Below are 20432 nucleotides of genomic sequence, written 5' to 3' on the forward strand. Positions count from 1 at the left end.
CACTCCAACCGCCCATCACAGGTGGAGCTCGGAGCCTTTCACTCGACTATCACTCTCTCAACCTATGGCGTTCCCCAGGGATCTAACCTATCCCCCTGGTTCTTCAATATCTATATGGCTGCCCTGGCACATCCAATCGTCACTTTCACCTCTAACTCCCAGTGCTATGCGGATGACACTCAACTATCCTTCAGGCTACCCTCAGCCACCTCCTCCTCCTCGCTCATATCTGAATGTCTGTCCGCTATTCAGTCTTGGTGTGCTGCAAATGACCTCTGCCTCAACGCCACTAAGACTGAGATCATTCGCATTGGGACACCTGCTCCTGTTTTCCCACTTTCGCTCTGGCCAGCCTCTCTTGGCTTTGCGCATGCATCCACCTGCGAAGCAAGAAACCTTGGGGTCATCTTTGACTCCACTCTCTCCTTCTCCTCTCACATCTCAGACATCTCTAAAAAGTCTAACTATCAGCTTCACCTCTTCAGTGGTACTCTACCTTTTCTCACTTTCCCCCCGAGGCTCACTGTCTCCAGAGTCCTGGTTCTCTCCAGGATGGACTATTGCAACAGCCTCTTCCTAAACCTCCCTTCTTCTGCCCTGTGCCCTCTGCAACTCATCCAGAACAGAACCGCAAGACTTATCCTTGGCCTCAAGCCCAGGGACTGCATCTCTCTGGCACTGAAATCCCTTCACTGGCTCCCCGTGGCGGCAAGGATCAAATTCAAGACCCTTTGCATTATTCACAAGGCTTTCTGGGGCCTGGGCCTACCTACCTGCAACGCTGTCTACCTAAATACTGTCCCTCACGAGCCCTCTGCTCATCTACCTCCAACCTTCTGCGAGTGAGCCAGTTCTCCAAGCAGAGATTTGAAGGGATATCCTTATCCTCAGCCGGTGCCTCCCTCTGGAATAGCCTCCCTGGCACCCTCTGTCTTGAGCCAGTTCTCCTTAAATTCCGTACTTTCCTCTTCTCCTCTTCCTTCTCTCTCCCTCTACCCTGCTAACATAGCTCTCAGCTTATTTTTTTCCCCGTCTCTCTCCTCCTCCGTACAGCATTGACTGGCCACCGGGTGTACCTCAGAGTCTCACTGGTCCCTGGTACCCCCGCCAGTCCTCCCTCGCACTTGCCTCAGGACCCTACACCCTACCCCACTCAATGCACTTGAGATGTTAACCCAAGAGAGTAGCTCCTTGTGCACTTACCACAGTCTTAACCGACCAGGTGCACATGACCCTCCCCCTCCCTGTGTTCCTCCTTGCACTTGCTTGATCCTTATTCACCTCGCCGAAGATCATTGTCTGTTCCCCCTTGTCTCCACCCCTTAATTGCACTGTCTAAAACTGCAGAATCGCTATCAGGCCTATTTGCAGTCCTCCACACAGTTGAATGTAGTTTTTACACACTTACTCTACCTGTGCAGACTATTATCGTTTCTGAATTTCAAGGGCTCTGAGCGACTTCCACGGCCCCCCCCCCAGCCCCATGTTCCCACCCTCCTGGAGTGCTTCGAAACACTTGCCCGTGTATAGGCGCTATACAAATATACAATACAATACAAGAAATTGTGTGCTGTATGTATATATAGAATTGAAGTGGCAAGTGATTTTTTTATGGCTGGCTAGAAGTGGGCAACTTGATGCTTTTACCCCTGCTTATGTGCATCACAATTTCAATTTTGTTCAATCGACTATATCTATTTGCATGTATATATCTCTATTCATAATAACTCTATGTTCAACCACATCTTTAGTTTTTATTATTTTATGTTTTTTCACCTTCTCAAAGCTCTGCCACGTTTAAGCATTCAGAAACATTAAAACGTTTTGCATAAGCCAAAATATTTGCTTATATGCCACTACAGTTTGCTCCCATTGTATTGAGTTTGACTAGTACCACTCAGAATTACATGTTAGTGAACAGCACATAGAGCCTCATTACAAGTTTGCCGGTCCACTAACAACGGTGCTGCTAAGCTACCGGCACAGTTGTTACCAGACTGGCAAACTACGAGGTCTGCGCGTGGGTGCCTTTCCGCCTGCCAGGTCTGACCTGGCTGGCGGACCTGCACCCGCACGCAGACCTCGACAGATTCACCGGCACCATTCGTAAATGGTGCCAGTGCATCCAGCCTCCCCATTCCCATTGAGTCCAGTGGGACTCAAATGGGAATGGGGAGTAATAATTACCGGCACCCGGCAATGGGGATTTACTGGGTCCGCCGGGGCTGTAATGCCCCGGTAAGTCCCTATTGCCGGCTGCCGGTAAATTCATGACTCCGGTATTTATCGGCATGGCTACCGCCAGGGTTATAATGACCCCCATAGCCACGCAGTGCTTCTCACCATAGAGATCTGATACATACACCTATAGATGATTAAGAGCAGGCGGCATTTTCACTGAGCCAATTTATGGACTCTCCGACTCCCAAGAAGTCGGAGTCATTGTTAGTCTGTGGTTCAAGTACCTGGGTGACTGGATCCTGTAAACCACACAGCAAATGGTATTTGTCTCACTGGATCGTTTTGCCATTCCTAGCTGTGTTTTTGGGGAACTGCCACTTTCAGTACTTACCTCTGTGCCCTGGCTGACTCGACAGGTCATTCAAGATATTTACCCTTGGGTCTCTGCGGTCGAGGGTTTCTGGAGGCCCCTTTCAACTGTGTTTTGCCTTTCACCTGCATTGGCCCGAATTCTGCTGTGCTCCCTCTCCATGTTCCTACTGGGTCTCGGACCTGGCACTGGAGCTCTTTTAGAGAGTCTCCTCTGACTTCACCTGTGGTAGATTACAAGCTTATCTGAACCTGTAGGGGAGAACAGAGACTTACCTGACTTCCCCATAGCTGAGTCTGTGCCTGCAAACTTTGTCCTGCTTTATTTCTATGGGGAACTTTTTACAATAACCTGCAATTTTTGGAACTCACTAAAGGGGTACTTACCTTGTACATGCATTTTTGGGTCCCTTGTGTCCTGGATTTTTAGGTGTCACAAGGGGATAAGGCCCCCTCTGAGCCTGGAGTGGGAGGCCTAACAGGATGGAATTCAGCACCAGCCTTGACCAAAAGAGGGACAGTCACAGTTAAAAGGGCTGAATTCCTGTCCCCTCACATAGACACCTCCATCCCTCTAAATTCCAGAACTAACTGGGAGAGAGAGAGAGCCAGCGAATTAAGGAACGGGGAGCCTGAGCAGCCACTAGGTGGCCCGTCCACTGCTCCCCAGCACCGCCGCACATGGTAGAGTAACAGCTGCGCCAGAGATCCCAAAACCATCAAAACATGAACTTGCGGCATAATGAATTTAGACTTTTTTTATTTTTCTTTCCCTCCCTTGGAGAGTACCGCAACATGTCCCCCTAGCATGAACTGGGACACTTTGCAGTGCAGGCCTCCATGGAGGCCCCCCGGGCAAAAAAATGGATGAGCCTAACCTACTATTTGTAAACACCAATGATTGTAACACCTGCAGAGTGGAAAAGATAGGAACAAATTGGTTAGGGCCAGCAATTCAATGGGAGAAGGAGGAGAGTGTAAGAGGGGTGACAGGAAACAGAAAGATGTGTGTTGTTAGTGTGAAGTCAGAGGAGGACGCAGTGGACAAAGGGGCTAACGGGAGGAAGGGCAGTGAACTGAAATGAGTCGGCAATCTGGAGAACAGGTGAGGTATTGGTTGGTGAGAGCAAGTGGTACTGTGTGTTGAGTGTGTGTGCAAGGCAGGTGAGAATGTTGGAGGGAGTGTAGCAGGTGAGTGTGAGAGTGAAACAGTAGTGGAGGATAGAGTAGTAGTGTGGAGGAGGGAGTAGTGTGGAGAGAAGGAGTGGGAGGGATGTCACATCGGAGGGTGGAGGTAGGCAGTAGAAGGGAAGAGAGACATCAGAGCGATGGAGTCAGAAGAAGTTGGAAAAAGGAGGAAAGAAGGGGAGTGGAGTTTGACGGAAGAGAGTAGTGAAAGGAGGGTAGAAATCAGAAACAGGGAGAAGATCATAAGAGCGTGAAAGGAAGGCACAATGCTGTGTCATCTTTAGAAGTGACATTGATAGTGTAGGATCCGCTTAGAAATCTCAGAGGGACATAGATAGAAAAGGCAATTGTCATCATCGACAGCTAGGTATAGAATTGACAGTAGGTATTAAGCTCCATATAGGAACCATTGAACTAAGGCTGCCTGGGCTAGGGTCGAAAACACTGTCGCCTTATTATGAGTTTGGCAGTAACCCTTAAATGCGGCAGTAACGCTATTACCGCCGCATTTAAGGGTCTGCCAAATCACGGGTTTGGCTGCATTTACCACCAGCTCTGAGCTTGGGGTAAATGCGCCGGGAAAATTCCCATTTTCAGGCGAAATTAGCGCCGCACTATTAGTGCCCGCTAATTGCACCGAAAATTCCCCATTGGGTCCAATGGACCCAATGGGGAATTAGTGTTACCGCCAAACTCGTGATCCGGCGCTAATAGCGCCGGAGGGTTTGGCGGTAATGCTATACCGCCAAACTCGTGATGAGGCCCTGTGTCTAGATGAGAGGGTGAGGAACAGCCCTAGCACCCTGCCAAAAACCCAATAAACCCCTTTCAACCTTCTCTGGGAGTTGGAGTGTTCTTTAAGCCTTCTGTGACATAGGCCATGTAACTGGAGGTTTAGCATTTGCTCCTGATTCCTGATTATTTTTTTTAATGCATTTTTAAAGTCTTGCTATTAAACTCCTGTCTCTGGAAAATGCTTTTACAATTTATAACTGCTGGTTGTTAATGAATCTACTCTTTATGAGTGTAATCGGACCTTGGGGATCTAGAGATTTCAGCCTAATTTAACCCTAACTTTTGGTGGCCCTTTGGGCAGGATCTTCTCCCTCCAGGTGCATGTTTCATGCATATTACTATGTACTAGTGGTTTAGAAATACTGTCACGTTTTTTCTGTTTTGGCATTGTGGGTCCCGTTAGTGAATGTACTATTCTTCTCCTGTTAACGCTCCATTTTATACCCACCCCTGAGCCTTGTATTGCGCCTACCACCAGGTAGCGGACACCACCTCTAGTTTAGGGTTGGGTCTGTTTTTGTACATAGACTGCATTGTTATGTCTAACCCAAAGTTCTTTAAGATTCCACATGTTAAATTATAGTAAAATTTGTATTTTGGATTTACCAGTGTAGTGTGTTCTTTGGGGATAACTCTGGGGATTAACTGTACTTAACTACCAGCCATCCTCTTCCCCTTGAGTTAAGCCTCACTGCTCTGCCAAAGGTACCGTTATAGAGAGGTCTGATCTTTCGTTTTGGTTGGAACCCTGTTTCGCCTTCGGATTGATGGTTTCACATCCCAGAGCAGAGGGTTGTGGATATATCTCACGAACACGAGGGATTATAAAAACATATATTAATTTTCTCATTTTATGCTTCTTCTGTATTCCTGTGTTTTATAGCCCGTTTAACTTATGGTTCCGCTTGGACACTTAATGCATGAAAATAGACTTAACAATAATAAACTGTATTGGGCAACCACAACTGTTAGGGTTTCTGGAACATTTAAATGAGACCATAGTCCTCATGGCTGCTGGTATGGTGCTATGAGGCCTGGAGCCATTAGGGCTGCTGCCATGGTAAATGCTGACTACGTAGTAAGGCCTTGGTGCTGGAAAGCCGCGCAATACTTGGACTTCTGAAAAATAGCAGATTGTTTGTGGGACATAGATTAGTAGCAATGTACCGTTAACCCAGGATGGGTGTTAAGCGTAGGTAGCCCCAACATTACTGCTGAGTCTGGACACTTCAAGCGGGTTCTTGTTTTGTGATTGGTGCACAGGAAGGAAAAACCACTCTAGTGAGGAACTTAACAACAGATTTAATGGGTTTTGCTTCTGAGGTGGCTGAGAACAACATGCCAGGACAAGACCATCTAAGGCCTTATGTGATCTCATTCTTTGTTGATAAGAAAGCTACTTGTCAGTCTTAATTTTAGAATGGGACATACTGCCTGTTTATTGTATTGCAGTGTAATAATGTAAGTCCTTGCTTCTCTTTGAAAATCCATTGTTTGGTCTCAGTTTCTTCAACAGTATCAATAGGCTTTGGACCTTCTGTATTTTAGACAAGGGATGTACCTCATCACAGAGTGCGTTACTCTGATAACTTTGACTGTTTTGCTTAGACATTTCTCCTGTTAGATATGCATTCCCTGTAGGAAGTCCTTCAACCAATGCCTAAGTAACTGAATAGGGCTTCAACAGATTTGTGGAACTTTTGACCCTGGGAGTGCAGGGTTTTTTCGATCCTTGAATGTAGAGAATTGTTTGGGTTCCTACCACTCCTTTGGGGACTAGATGTCTGTTGGAGAAGGGGGGAGGGTAGTCTTAACACCAAGAATACCCCTTTGTTATAATATCCTTTGATGTAGCCCTTCATTCAGACTCCTACCATGCTATCCCCCAAGAATGCTACTTGGTTTTGTGCCATCCTTTTATTTTAGTCCACATCCGGACCCGTGAAATTACCCTTGTCAGGGTTCGATATTAAGATGCGATGAGCAGGAGCTAAAACCAGCTCCTGGGTGCCGGGCATCACCCAGTAGGCAGGAGCTGCCGCTTGGGAACCAGGAGCGAGCACAGCACACTGCAAATATAACTTCCACATTTGATGCACGCTTGAACTTTTTGCCTATTGTGTATGATCATTATTTTTAAATGCGTCCAATTTCTTCATTTACATTCTCAGGCACTGAAAGTAAATGACAACCAGTTGGCCTGGGTAGCCAAAGGTAGCTCCTGGTAACTGCTGGTTTTGAGCTAACCAGGCTCTCCCAGGGTAGAAGCAGGAGCTAAATGTCTCAGTTATTTACAACCCTGGTTATTTTGAGAAAATCGTAAATCAGTGTGGGCATGTTCTGTTCCTTTCTACTCGTGTATCAAACATCTTGTTCTGTAGAGGCAATAAGTGTTGTCATGAATGGTAACAACAAAGGAGTTCACTTTACTTAGCTCAAAGACTGATCTAAATTCTTAGGAAATCTTGGTAAAACATTGAAGAAACAGTGTTCTGCTATTTTCCAGTGGGATCCAACATTCTAATATGTTCAAACTTAGGATGTGTGGTATAGCTTCTGTTATTGTTTATCTGGAAAAGGCTAAGGGATGTCGCCTAATTCTTGAAGAACATAGGCACGTTTCATCACTTAGGTCATGCTCCTCAACATCCTGTTGAGCATCAAAAGACTGATTCATTTGAAACCGACAGTAAGTATTTACTATGTTCCCCTACAGGTAATTTTCATTCCCTGCTTGGGTCGGCAGCAGGGCAGGTTTGTGGTGGAACCTAAAAGGAATTGATTCGTTACCATGGAGAAGCCTTCTGCATCTTGAACCTACTTCTTGCAAAAAAAAGCTGCGTTATTCACAGAAGGTGTGAAATTGTCAAGGTGTGTTCTTGCTCATCCCTCTGAAACATATGGCATGTTAGTAGTCCTTCAAATCCATTCTAATTATCTGTACCAGTTATGACCAAGTGATTGCTTCCCTGGATAGAATCCTAGTGAGGAATATTTTTTCGTGTCCTCTCCCTTCTAGTGCTTAATCTACGGGGTGGTGTGCCAGCACTGAAACCCCTGCTGTCAAGTCGGAAGGTATAAAGTAACAAGAACATAACCTGTACCTTTATCCGGTCCAGCAAAGTAGTGCAGTTCTCGCTCTACTGTGACAAATTCTTTACAAAGGATTTCACTGTGCCATGTGAAGAAAAAAGAATAGCAGTACATTTTGTATTGGTGCTCCCAGCCGCCAAAGAACTGCGTGGCACATCTCCTTGATGGACTAAGCAGGATAACATGTTCTTATGTAAAATTCTGGAAACACTGGTAGATCTTAGTTTGAAGGTGTAGGTGCTGCGGCAGTTGAGTGCCTTGCTTGAGAGGTGTGCTTGCCTCAATCAGTAATGACGAGAATGAGGTGGAAGTGATCTTTTGTGATGCAGAGGAACACTGCACAAGAATAATTTCTGAGGGACTAAACCAGGATTCCAGAAAAAGGATGGATTCTGAAGAAGATTGGTGAGATTGCCAAGCCTAGTGCAATATGAAGACAGCTAGCAGAAATTTTGAATATTGTAGAAAATATTCAGGGGGATCAATATCAGCAGGAATTGGTGGTTAAAAATGATGAAGCCTGCATTGAAGTACTTGGGGCAAACTGTTGCAACCTCACTCGAGAAGGATAAGGGATGCTCCCTGGTATGATTTGAATGCAAACTAATGCAAGTTAGTACATCTATGGGGGAGTTGGTCAACAATCATTCAATACCAAAAACCTTTAAGGTGGAAAAAAAGAGAATGTATACAATCTTTTTCCTACTCGGGAAATGTAACTGTTTGATCAATGTCTACCGCAAAGGTTAAGATATGCAGATTTGTAACAATAGTGCTCCGGCTTATCTTATTGAGAACATTGTGTTTTGAGCCCCTTCTGGCAATATTTGTTGCGATTGTTGCAGGAAACTGGTGGAGAACGATCTGTGCTGAATCAGATTTCTAATTGACTATTGCTGCGGTTAGTTTTTTTAAGAGAGTATTTCAATTTGTCAAGAATTAATAGGTGATGTAATAGTATATGGGTTTTTATGGATGTATACTAATTGACCTTTTCACAATTGACCTTGTGTCATGCATGCTGGACGTGGTTCTACCTCTTACGCTCATAGAACAGCTAGACCGTTCTATTCCAAATGGCGGTTGTTCGATACGTTGCCGGGAAAACGACGTCTGCACTTTTCACGTCGCTAAATTCACGTGTATTCTGCTTCGTCACGTGAACTACGGCATTACGTATATAAGTAGCGTGGAAACTTCACTCGCTGCTTCTGATCGAATCATTTGGCGTTGTGTAGCTGAACCTCCGATCTGCGTCCTTGCAGTTTTCCTCAGCTGCTTCTTGGGCCTTCTATAGCGTGTTTTCCGCCACACGCTGATTCCTGGAGCTGTTTGTTCGCGTGTAATTCCACACGCGCACGTTGTCTTCAAACGCGGCTGTCCTGGGCTGCGTGTATCCTGTTAGCGTGCAAATCCACAAGCGCACGTTGTCTTCAAGCGCGGCTGGCCTGGACTGCGTGAATCCTGTTTGCGTGTAATTCCACACGCACACGTTGTCTTCAAGCGCTGCTGGCCTGGGCTGCGTGAATCCTGTTCGCGTGCAAATCCACAAGCGCACGCTATCTTCAAGCGCGGCTGGCCTGGACTGCGTGAATCCTGTTCGCGTGTAATTCCACACGCGCACGTTGTCTTCAAGCGCTGCTGGCCTGGGCTGCGTGAATCCTGTTCGCGTGCAAATCCACAAGCGCACGCTGTCTTCAAGCGCGGCTGGCCTGGATTGCGTGAATTCTGTTCGCGTGTAATTTCATACGCACACGTTGTCTTCAAGCCTGCTTCCAAGACTGCGTGAATCCTATTCGCGTGTAATTCCACACGCGCACACTATTTTCTTCGCGGCTGTTCAGAACCGCGTGTACTTTGTTTATACCACAAAAGGGCGCTATTTCCAACTCCTGCACCTGTGATATTAACAGGGGGATTTTATTCATTTCTATACTTTTCTCTACGTGGGAAGGAAGCTTTTCAAGGACTGTTGGAAGGTGATAGTGAACAGTACTTTGGACGCTATCCTGTGGTGCATCAACCCGGTATCTAGCGTGAGCCTCGTTCCGTTCGGGATAAGTCTCCCTTACTAATCTTCCCTTCCTTGTCGTTTGTTCTACTTCTGGATTTTCCTCAAGAGACTTCTGCTGGATTCTTCTGCCCTAGGCATAAGGTCAGTGTGTGAATTAATGTCAAATACTGTTCTATCATAGAGAGTCAATTTGGGGCAGTTTCTTATGATACTTTATTTTGTTCTAGGCTGACTTCCTATACCTTACCCACGCCCTTTCCAGTGATCCATCTCTCTGCCTGTTTTATCAGTCAGAGAGTTGTATCATTTGGAAGGTCTAAACTTGACTTCACAACTATCAAATCGTGTGAACAGGGATCCGGAAGACCCTACCATCTGTATCCTTTTGAGTACCGTATCCTTTTCAGTCAATACTTTGGTGCTTTACGACACCTTGGGAGAATTGACCTCAGGAGAATTGACCTAATTTAAAAGGTCAATTAGGACATATATGTGGGGGAAACCCCTGCAGCCCCACACCCAATCCAAAAACCCCTGCAATCCCCACCCAATCCCCTTATATTATTTATAATCCAAAACCAACCCAATACATATATAAAATAACTAAAATAATATAAAGGTCAATTGTGCATAAGGTCAATTAGGACCACTATAATTAGGTCAATTAGGACAAAAGGTCAATTGTAAAAGGTCAATTTGGGTAATGCTGTTTTAATGACAGATGATACCTTCATTTTAAAATTTATAGTCTACTTTTAAAAAAAAGAATTTGGATGAAATTTAAAAATCTTAAAATAGGTACATTGTAATATGAATTGTATCATTATGTGATTATTTTTGATGTACCTATGAAGCAGTGTGCTGTTCTCCAATGGGGGTCTTTAGATCACATTTCCAACAAACAAAGACGTAAAACAAGGATGCTCATTGGCCCCACTTCTATTTTACTTTTGTCAGATTTTAACCCTTTATCTAGTGGTCACAAAATCTATCTCCCCTACCCAACAAATGTATGGTTCCTTTTATTTGCTGATGAATTAGAACTGTTGGACTTGACACCTTGGTGGCTTAAAAAAGTCTTGTATATGCAGATCAATATTTCCAGAATAATGGGTTAAAATTAAATATGCAAAAAACTGGGGGAAACTGATTGTGTCTGGTATCTGAATGGAGAAAACATAGATGTGTTGGGCTCATACTGTTAACTTGGCCTCATATTTGATAAGAATGGAAAATGGACATCTCCTATTAAAGCCACTGCTGAGAAAGCTATAACTCTGATGGGAGGACTATCAAGATTTTGCTACCCGCATTCTTAAGAAATTTAGGGCTAAGGTAAGTTTGATGTTACTGTATGGGAGCAAAATTTGGGGTTATGTCAATTGCCCACCACTAGTAGTGCTACAGAACAAAATGCTGAAATAATTAACTGGCTTCCCACTGGCCACATCCAACAGTGCAATTCGTTTAGAACTGGGTGCGTCACATATAACCGCTTTGGCGCGTCTGAGATTTGGAACTTTTTTCTTGAAGACCCATGCTGTAGAATGTCTTTTTTAAAAATCCAATATGCCTTGGCTGAAATAGTAAATTCAGAAGCCAAAACGTGTATATAATATATATGGTATAACGAAGGCTGCAAACTTTTAATTAAGTGAGGTTTTCATTGAGTGAAGGAACTACACCTCCCGGATTTTCGGCCCCAAAGATTACTTTTACTCTCTGAAAATAGGCAAATACTCCTCCCCCACCCCCCCAAAAAAATACAGACTAAAAATACTCCTAAATAAAAAAAAAAAACAGACACGTAGAACCTTGTGCCCCTTCTTTCACCCACACAGCTCCATGAATATGTTTGGACCAGTAATCCACGTAGTACCACAGGAAGAAAGTACTATTACTGCCTGATCGGAAGAAGTAAACATGTGAATGAATAGCTAAATGCAAATAAATAATTATTACAAAAACAAATTTCCGTTTTCCAGTTCAAAATCTTTTGCTTGCTTATAAAATACTCCAATTGGGAATTGGACTTACATTTTTACTCCCTAAAAATCATTTTTTTCCCAACTTTAAAAAATAGGGAGTAAAATACTCTCACTTCCAAATGTTGCACTGCCGATTATAGACATTTCAAAGAGGAGCCAGAACAAACAGCTCTCCAACATGACAGCAAAGTATATAGGGAAAAGGTGTGGCAATCTACCCAGCAGTCTACCCGCTTAGGTTGTATAACATAATGCGGTCATCCTTGGCGATAGGCGGGGAGATATGCAAAATAAATTCATATGATTATAGTAGAAGGACGTCAATGATTAGGCTTACCATGCTCCCACTAAATGCCCTTAGGCAATGGGAAGGTGGAGATGTCTTTGTCACTGAGATGTAACTGTGAAATGGAAGTTGATGAAGATGTGGGGCATTTTTTATGAATTTGTAAGAAATATTTTGCTCTAGGAAAGAAGTGGCTGAAACCACACTTCTTGAAGTTTAATATCAGATGTAGAAGCATTGTTGTTAATATTGAATTGTAATGATGAGAAATTCATTTTGGTTCTGTTTGAGTATGATGGAGAAGCATTGTCTCGCCGGAATGAACTAACTAAAAGCTGTGCTTTCTAATTTGATCTGATTGATATTAGTGTTTTGGATATTTTAAATGTATTTAATCCTATGCTGTCATTGCAGGGTGCTTTTTTCCTTACAAGTTATCTTTTTAATAATCGTTTTGTTCTATTTATGTATCTATGTGTATTATGTGGTGATTATGGACAAATCAGTTTTAATAAAGTATAAGAGTAAAAGGTGTAGATCCCACAGTGAAAGTGTTTTTCCTCTCAAGGGAACTTTGTTTTTTTCTTTGTTTAGCCTTGGCTTGTAAATTTTAAATTAATTTTATGAAGCTTCCCCAACATGTTTGTGCTACTTGATGGGACTGAGGAAGCATCAGACAGCTTGTGGATATTCAAGCTTGTTTTTACAGAAACGTACATAGCTCAACTAAAGTGCTTCTTTATTGGGCTCTCGCAACCACTCTTGATGTGAGTCAGTGCTGGTTAGCACATCGAGTTACTTGGCTGCAGTTGTCAGTCATTTAAAAGCAAACAAGGGGGAACCGAGTAATCTGCAGCAGGAAACTCGGAGCATCAGATATGTTGGTTCCTCTGTCTTTTTCCTTTGATCGTTGTTGATCCGCCCCCTTCTCTCCCCTAAACCCAATTCTGACAAACCAAGGTGTCCCCTTGTTGTCCCCCCTGCCCTATCGACCCCCCCACCCTTCCTTTATACTCTCCCTTCCACCACGAGAATGTTTGCTGTGTAGAAGTAGCAGACCTGTAGTTGATCTTGGAACTGGTAGTGTCTCTATACTCTGTAGTTCGTCAAGGCAGTTTTGGCGATTTTCTTGCATGACATGATAACTGTTTACATAAAGCAGACCATAAGGTGAGAGCAGCAAGCATTGCATGGAGGGTGTAATCTCTGATTAAGTGGTTGCTGAGTTTGACTGATGTGTTGTGGATTATTGCTGAAGGGTGGTCATCGGGCCATGGCAGTGTCCACCTGCTCTTATCCATTGTTGTTACCAGTCTCTTCATGGCCTAGTGGTGCTCTGGGGCCTATGGGCTCTGTTCTAAACAGCCAGTGGAGGCCTGCATGTCCCCAGACACAAAACATCTGAACTGTGTGTTATGGGGGAACTGTTCCAGGGGAATGCACTCAGCAGAGTATCAGCTGGGTGTAAGGAAGCACATTGTTATCCTGCACCTCATTGACTTCTTTAAATATTTACAATGGTATTCATGTTTAATATAGAATTAATATAACAGATTTTAGTTTCCAGTTTCACAATGTTTTCCATAATGCCACTAGTGGGGGGGTTTGTCAGTTTAGATTAACTTGTATTAAAATGACTTGCTTTTCATAATAGGTCCTCTGATTGCAACATCCGTCTTTTCATTGAAGCCTAAAGAAAAGGAAGATATTTGCTTGAAGGAAATTCTGGATGTGGAGATAAGAAACACTTTTAAACCTTCATCAAGTAAGTGGGAAAGTCAAAGTGCATCTGATAAAATCTCAGAGAAATTGAATGATTAAGTTACACAGCTTGCCTTTCTTCAGTGTAACGCACCAGTCAAGCAATGGCACCAGTTTTGGAAGATGTTGGATAAACATATATTTTTGGGATCTCCATTCTATACCATCATTCAGCTCTCTCTCTCTCTCTCTCTCTCTCTCTCTCTCTCTCTCTCTCTCTCGCTCTCTCCCCTTCTCTCACTCCATCTCTCCTGTGCCTTCCTTCTACCTCAGCTTCTGAATGAACCCCCATCTCTTGCTCCTTGAGTGCAGTCCACCTGCCCCCCTTTGAAGGCGAATTGTGTATACTACACTCTTTTGTGTTCAGCACCTCGCGTTGCTCCTTACTCTATGCCCATGCTAGTGCTTCATGTAATGCCAAATCTACCTGTCCACCTTCATGTCTACACTCACATCCAGCTCCCAATTTGCATGACTTCTCTCAACCCAGGGGTCAAGATAAGGTCTGGTGCACGATAAAAGTGGATCACTGTAGATCGTCATCGTGAAATGAGTTCCACCCTACAGGTACAAAGAATGTGTTGTTCCATAAATTCATAACATGCACAAGTATACACAAATATGTGTATTAAGTTGACACTGACCCATAAAAACACAAATGCAGCGCCTACGAATGCACACTACCTTACTTGGAGCAATGTGGAAGATGAAGATTAACTGGCTAAAATGAGCAATCTGCCTGTTGTAAGGAACCCATGGTATCAAAAGCAAGACAGACACAAATTATAAGTTTTGGAAAACCTTTATTGTTCTCGAAAAGGGGTTGAAAGAATGCCTATCTTGCCCTACGTCGAAGATGGGAGCACGCTCGACCATCAAGTGATAAATAACAGTCCTAGTGGAGTCTATCAAAACAAAATGGCCTATGCTAACTAAACCTATTACCAGCCCTTACTCTAATTTAACAAATAAGTGTCCGGAAAATGTATATGCAAAAAGAATAGTGTTCACAAAGTCACATATCAAGGTGACCGAGCCCTGTAGTTCCCTTCCCCACGTTTCAGCACGGGACAAGGTGGCACACTCAGGCTTTAGAACAGCCCTGTAGTTCCCTTGCCCACGTTTCAGCACGGAAAAGGTGGCACACTGAGGCTTTTTCAACCAATACCTGGCAACTCTCGCCCACTGCATTGCCACTTTCTGCTGAAATTTCCAGTGCTACGCTGACGACACTCAACTCATTTTCAGGCTGCCCTCTGCCACCTCCTCTCCCTTTCTCATCTCTGATTGCCTAACTGCCATTCAGGAATGGTGTGCCGCAAATGATCTTTGTCTGAATGGCAGCAAGACGGAGATCCTCCTCATCGGCACACCATCACCATCCTTTCCCCTCACTCTCTGGCCGGCCACCTGTGAGGCTAAGAACCTCGGGGTCATCTTTGACTCCACCCTTTCCTTCTCCGCCCACATCTCTGAGGTCTCTAAAAAGTCAAAATTCCGACTGCACCTCCTCAGAGGTACTCTGCCTTTCCTCTCCTTCCCCCAGAAGCTCATGGTATCCCAAGCTCTGGTTCTCTCTAGCTTGGACTATTGTAACGGCCTCTTTCTAAATCTACCTGCCTCTACTCTCTTCCCTCTGCAACTAATCCTGAACAGGACTGCAAGACTTGTCCTTGGCCTCAAGCCCTGGGATCGTATCTCTCCAGCTCTGAAATCTCTCCACTGGCTCCCAGTGGATGCAAGGATTAAATTCAAAACCCTCTGCATTGTCCACAAGGCTTTCTGGGGCCTGGGTTAAAAATACCTTCAGCTATCCCTCCGCAAATACCTCCCCTCTCGAGCTCTTCGCTCCTCTACCTCCATCTCCCTCAGGGTCAGTCGTTTTTCAAAGAAATGAGATGGGGTAGATCTCCTTCTTCGGCTGGGGCCTCCCTCTGGAACAGCCTCCCTGCCACTCTAAAACTTGAGGAGAACCATCTCCGGTTCCAGAATCACCTCAAGACCTTCCTCTTTTCTTCTGCCTTCACTCCCCCCTCTCCCCTGCTGATCTGTTCCCTCTTGGCACCATGCACCTAGTCACCCTCTGTCCTTCGGGCCCAGGTACCTGCTCACCCTGCCACCCTCCCGCACTGCCACCGGGCCACCCCTTGCACTGGGATCTGTACCTGTACCCATACAGCCCTCCCCCCTTTCTTCCTGCACTTATCAGACCTACCCTGTCTGCTGCCTTAAACCTAGCACTTGCAAATTGCTGGCTGCATTACCACTGTTTGTTGCCTTTATTATTTATTTATTGTTCTTTATCTGTTTCTCCGCTGCTTCGCACTTTCCACTTCTCCCCCTTCCATGCACTTTTCCCCCTCCCCTCTCTCCCCTGCACTTGGCGCGTTCTCAATGTCACTGGGCCTAGTAAGATCGCTGTTTTGTTCTCCCCTGTTCCCCTCCCCTGCCTTGTCGCGCTCTGAAACACTTGTGTAGGAGCGCGATAGAAATAAAATATCAATCAATCAATCACTCTGGCTGCTTATACACGAGGATGCACCTCAGTACACCAGCCTGGTCCTTCCACAACAAAGTCTATTCGTTCCCCAAAGTCTCTTGGTCACAGGGTGCCTGGGTTACATACAAAACCAAAGTTCCTTCTTTCCAGGATTTCAAGTTCACCAGTATGCTGGTTCACCGCTTCTCATGGGTCTCCCTCAGCCAGGCTTGGACCCTTCCAAACACAAGTTCACAATAGGTCACCCTCAGTCAGGCTCAGACCTCTCGAGCACAATATCCTTCCAGCTTGGTTAAATGGAAGACTTTTGACTGTACAATGGATTTTACAAAGACCTTCGCAGGACAATTTCGATTCACTTTAATGTCCCTTCCTTCATACAGTTCGCTTTCACACTTAGTTTCTCTTGCTTGCACTGCTTTCTGGTACTTGTGGTTCTCTCTGCTCTTCCAGCTATCATAGGCTTCCCTCAGTCGGCTCAAGCCTTTTCAACATTCCATTCAGCTTGCTTTTAAATTTCAGATACATTTCCCAAAGACGTTCAGCAATGCGATCAACTTTTCTCAATAAACAAAGGGCATTTTGGTTCTTGAATTCCACAACGTTAACCACTTGCTTTTTTATAGTTTCCCCTTTTCCAGACAAAGTTCAATTCATTTACCTAACACAGTTCGCTGTGACGGAGGCTTTCGAAAAATGCATCTTTTCCTCTTACTCAGGGCCATTCTGTTACTTTCTATCACTGAACAATGGTATTTCACAGTTCCTCAACTTCAACACAGACGGCCTTGCATGAATCTCTCTCACTCACTGGTTGGGTTGATTTCTGCATTTGTGTCCTTGTTCTAGGAGCCAAAGTCGATACCATAGCGGTTGCTTCACCTCCCCAACTCTGTCGTTCCCCTTGGGAGGGCCGCTGGTATCTTTTTTCCGCTCAGGGGTCTTCCCGAGTCTGGTTCGGACCCCCTTTTTACAGTTCCCACATGGGTCTCCGTCAATCGGGTTCGGACCTCTCGTAATTTGCCAAATTTAAAGTCTTTGGACTTCAAGTCCCAGAATGCAATTTTCCCTGTTTGACTCCGTCTTCGCTAGCGTCCCAAAAACAGCATCCTGGCGTTTTGGGAGCTGCAGGAGTACAAGGGGATACTTGCTGAGGTCAGGTTGTCGCCACCTGCACCTCAAAGGCCTGGGCATTCCTACTTTGCCCAGGGGTAGAGCTCTGGTGTGGGCACTGCCAGGTAACCCCAAGCTGCCCCTGGTTTGGCTTCCTGTAGGTACAGTTTCCTCTCCACACTGCAGCCTCCCCTGTACTCACAGGCCCAGCAATCAGGCAGTCATTCTTCCTCTAGGCCTTCCAGGGTCTCTCCAGCTTGAATTCTCTCCCTCTGGCTTCTGTGCACCATCCAGCATCCCTAGCTCGCTCAGAGTTTGTCTGTGTGCCCTACCTTTTATACTGAGGGAAGCCTGGTTTTGCCTGTTTCTATTAGTGGGACAGTCCAGCCTTACCATGTGGTAATCTGTCTTCTGTGTCTGTGTAGTTTTAGCACAGGGGCAACACGCTGGTCTTGGAAGCAGAGAAACAGAGGTTCGAATCCTGTGTATTAGGCGTTTTACATTTTTTTTTAAAATCTTCATCCTCTCAGTCCCTCTCTTCTTCGTCTCTTTGTTTTTGGAAAAGAGAAGTGATTGGGGATTATGTGAGTTGTAGTGGTCCCGGGTAATTACGTGCAAATTGGGTGTAATGTTGTCGCGTCAAGGAAGGTAGGAGTATGGTTGTGGATAGGTGGGCTCTTGTTTAGAATATCCCAAGAAGTCTGTGGGGATGTCGGGTAAAGGTGTACCGGAAAGGGGGCAATACCACGTCTATCCCAAGGGCATTCCTCCCACAGTCCCCAAGGACCCCCTACCCAGGCGATCCCTACCCAGGCGATTCCTCCCCCGCTTGTCCACCCCCAGGGTCGGAATCCAATCTCAATGGCCCACCCCTGGCCAACTGAGCAAAGGATCCCTGGGGTTTCCCGCACTGTAAACAAATAGATTGAACTATTTGAGATCCATTCCTGTCCTGAAAGATCTCTGGTAATAATCTGGTGCGAAGGTTAATACATTGCTAACATGGACTGTCACTAAATTCTGTTATCCCTGCAGGCTAATTACAGGAGATGTTGGAAATAAGATGTAGTCTTCAGATAGGTGGCGCAGGTAGGCAGGTTTCTATAGAAGGGTGCTAATTTATTCCAGTTACTTGTTCAGGTATAGGTACTCCTAAGTGCAGAAAGAGACAGTAGACACCCACTGACCACTGTGCTAAGTCTGAATCAGGAGATGGACGACTCCTTGTGGTTTGTATGGTGATTGTTTTATTTTAGTGCCAAAACCCTCTACTAATCCCTACTTTCTGGTCCCTATGCTGAAAGAAAGAGAAGTGTTCAAAAGGTTGCATGTCAGGATGGTGTACAAAATCAATTCTGTCCGCTGTCTAGAAACAATCTAAGCTAGCTTGATCCCTGCCTCCACCACTAAAAAGGAAAGGAATCTAACGTAAACACAAACATATCCTAAAGGCCTCCTGCCCAAATGATATGCTGTTGGCTGGTTTCTGGCCCCCACTGTACTGTTTCTGGATTAGACCAGGCTGCTCACCTTTAGCAAGGTTCCATTATGATCACCAGCAAATGTCTCTTGGCTTTTCACCACTCTTCATAGTTCCAAGTAAGAATGTTCAATAGCTCTCCTTAGGGCTTCGCACCCGAAGTACAAGGAACTAGTGAGTGCATCTAGGCCTCCTGGACCGCTACACAGTTCAATTCATGTACAAAACACAGTTCCTGTAAAGTCTCTGAATAGTCAAGCCTCTTTGGGCTTTGTTCGGAACCCCTTTTGGCTCCTAACCCTCCCTGTGGTCTCAGTTTCACACATCCTCTTGGGGTTGGTTTGATTGTCGCCTACTCCTCTGGGCCTGATGGATTCTCACGCCCTGTCCCGCCACCATGCCTCCCCCAGCAGTCTTGTATTTTGCACCTCCTCTTGTGTTCTCTGGCTTTACAGCCCCCTTGAGCTATTCGGTTTCTAAGGCCCTCTTGAGCTCTGAGATGTGGTTTGAACTCACTTGGGCTATTTGGTATCTCACCCCTACTTGGGTATTATGGCTTCTTCCTTCATCTTGGGTTATATGGTTCCTTAGCCCCTCTTCGGCTGTTTGGTTCTTCACCCCTTCTTGGGGGTATAGAAGGGCCAGTCCGCCCTCGTCCCGGTTCACTCGATGCAGCATGTACCTGGTTTGCTGCAGCGGCATCCCTCTGGGGAAGCGATCTCCTCGGCAGAGGTGGAAGCGCAATGCCAGCTTCTCCTCGGTCTTCCATGTCAGAGTGCAGGCATCGGTATGTGACAAGACTTAAGCGTCATTTCCAGCAGGCTTTGGCCAACCACTTTCCATGCGGTCCAATCTCTTCTCTATGGGGTAGGCCGAGCTTCTTCAGCTCCTGGCCTCCTTCCAGGTAGTAGTGCTCTGTGCGTTTTCTCGCTCCTCCATGTTTCCCGCAGTCTGTGTGGGACTGCTTCCTGGCTGCGCCTCAAAGGGGGGCGGATCCTCCTCTGCATAGCCAAGAAGCTGCAGGCTTCCGACTCTTTCCTTCTTTCCAGCACCTTTCAGTCGGTCTCAGAGGACCTTTATATTCCTTCCTGTAAGGAGATGGAACATGCAATTGGTCTGGCATTTCATGCAACGTTGGAAATAGTAACTGGTCAGAAACGACACCAGCTACTTCGTATGAATACTCACAGATTTGTCTTGTGTAATCTCCACCCGTAAAGACATTCGCTTCCTGAAGGGAGGTTAACACTCCTGTTACCCTCCCTTGTCTCAGGAAGGGTAACAGGAGTGTTAAAGAGGGCAGGCCACCCAGGGGAACAAAAGTAATGTATGAAGCCATAAAAATGTTCACGCCCTTGGTTACGGTGTAATTGTAATTGGTTATTTATAACAAGCTTAATACCCAGAGGTTTCTAAGCATGGACCCGGGGATCGAACCGGTGTTGCTAAGTGTCATCTTGCTTCCAAAGCGAGCGCCTTGCCCCTGAGCTATCCTCCCGAGACTATGTGAAGTCAGGAGGGCAGGCCTGTTGTCCCATACCTGGCCAACGCCCAGCCCATGTGACTCTCACACACAAGGCCACAAGGTCCAGCAAATACTATGCAGAGAACTCCAAAATACAGATTCATAAGGAACCTCCATTAAAGGATCGACCGCCATGCAA

At 45.4% G+C, this 20432-nt stretch overlaps 1 protein-coding gene across 1 annotated transcript in view; it reads left to right on the forward strand.

The window, feature by feature from the left end:
• The window catches only part of LOC138481555 (zinc finger protein 2-like), a 258357-nt gene that overhangs the window by 44754 nt on the left and 193171 nt on the right, over window positions 1-20432 (forward strand). The window contains exon 3 of the mRNA XM_069613733.1: window positions 13569-13679. Coding sequence (XP_069469834.1) covers window positions 13569-13679 — 111 coding nt within the window. The remainder of the gene's footprint in view (window positions 1-13568; window positions 13680-20432) is intronic.

Source organism: Ambystoma mexicanum, chromosome 5p (genome assembly GCF_040938575.1).
Source record: "Ambystoma mexicanum isolate Mex_15411 chromosome 5p, UKY_AmexF1_1, whole genome shotgun sequence".
Lineage (NCBI taxonomy): Eukaryota > Metazoa > Chordata > Amphibia > Caudata > Ambystomatidae > Ambystoma > Ambystoma mexicanum.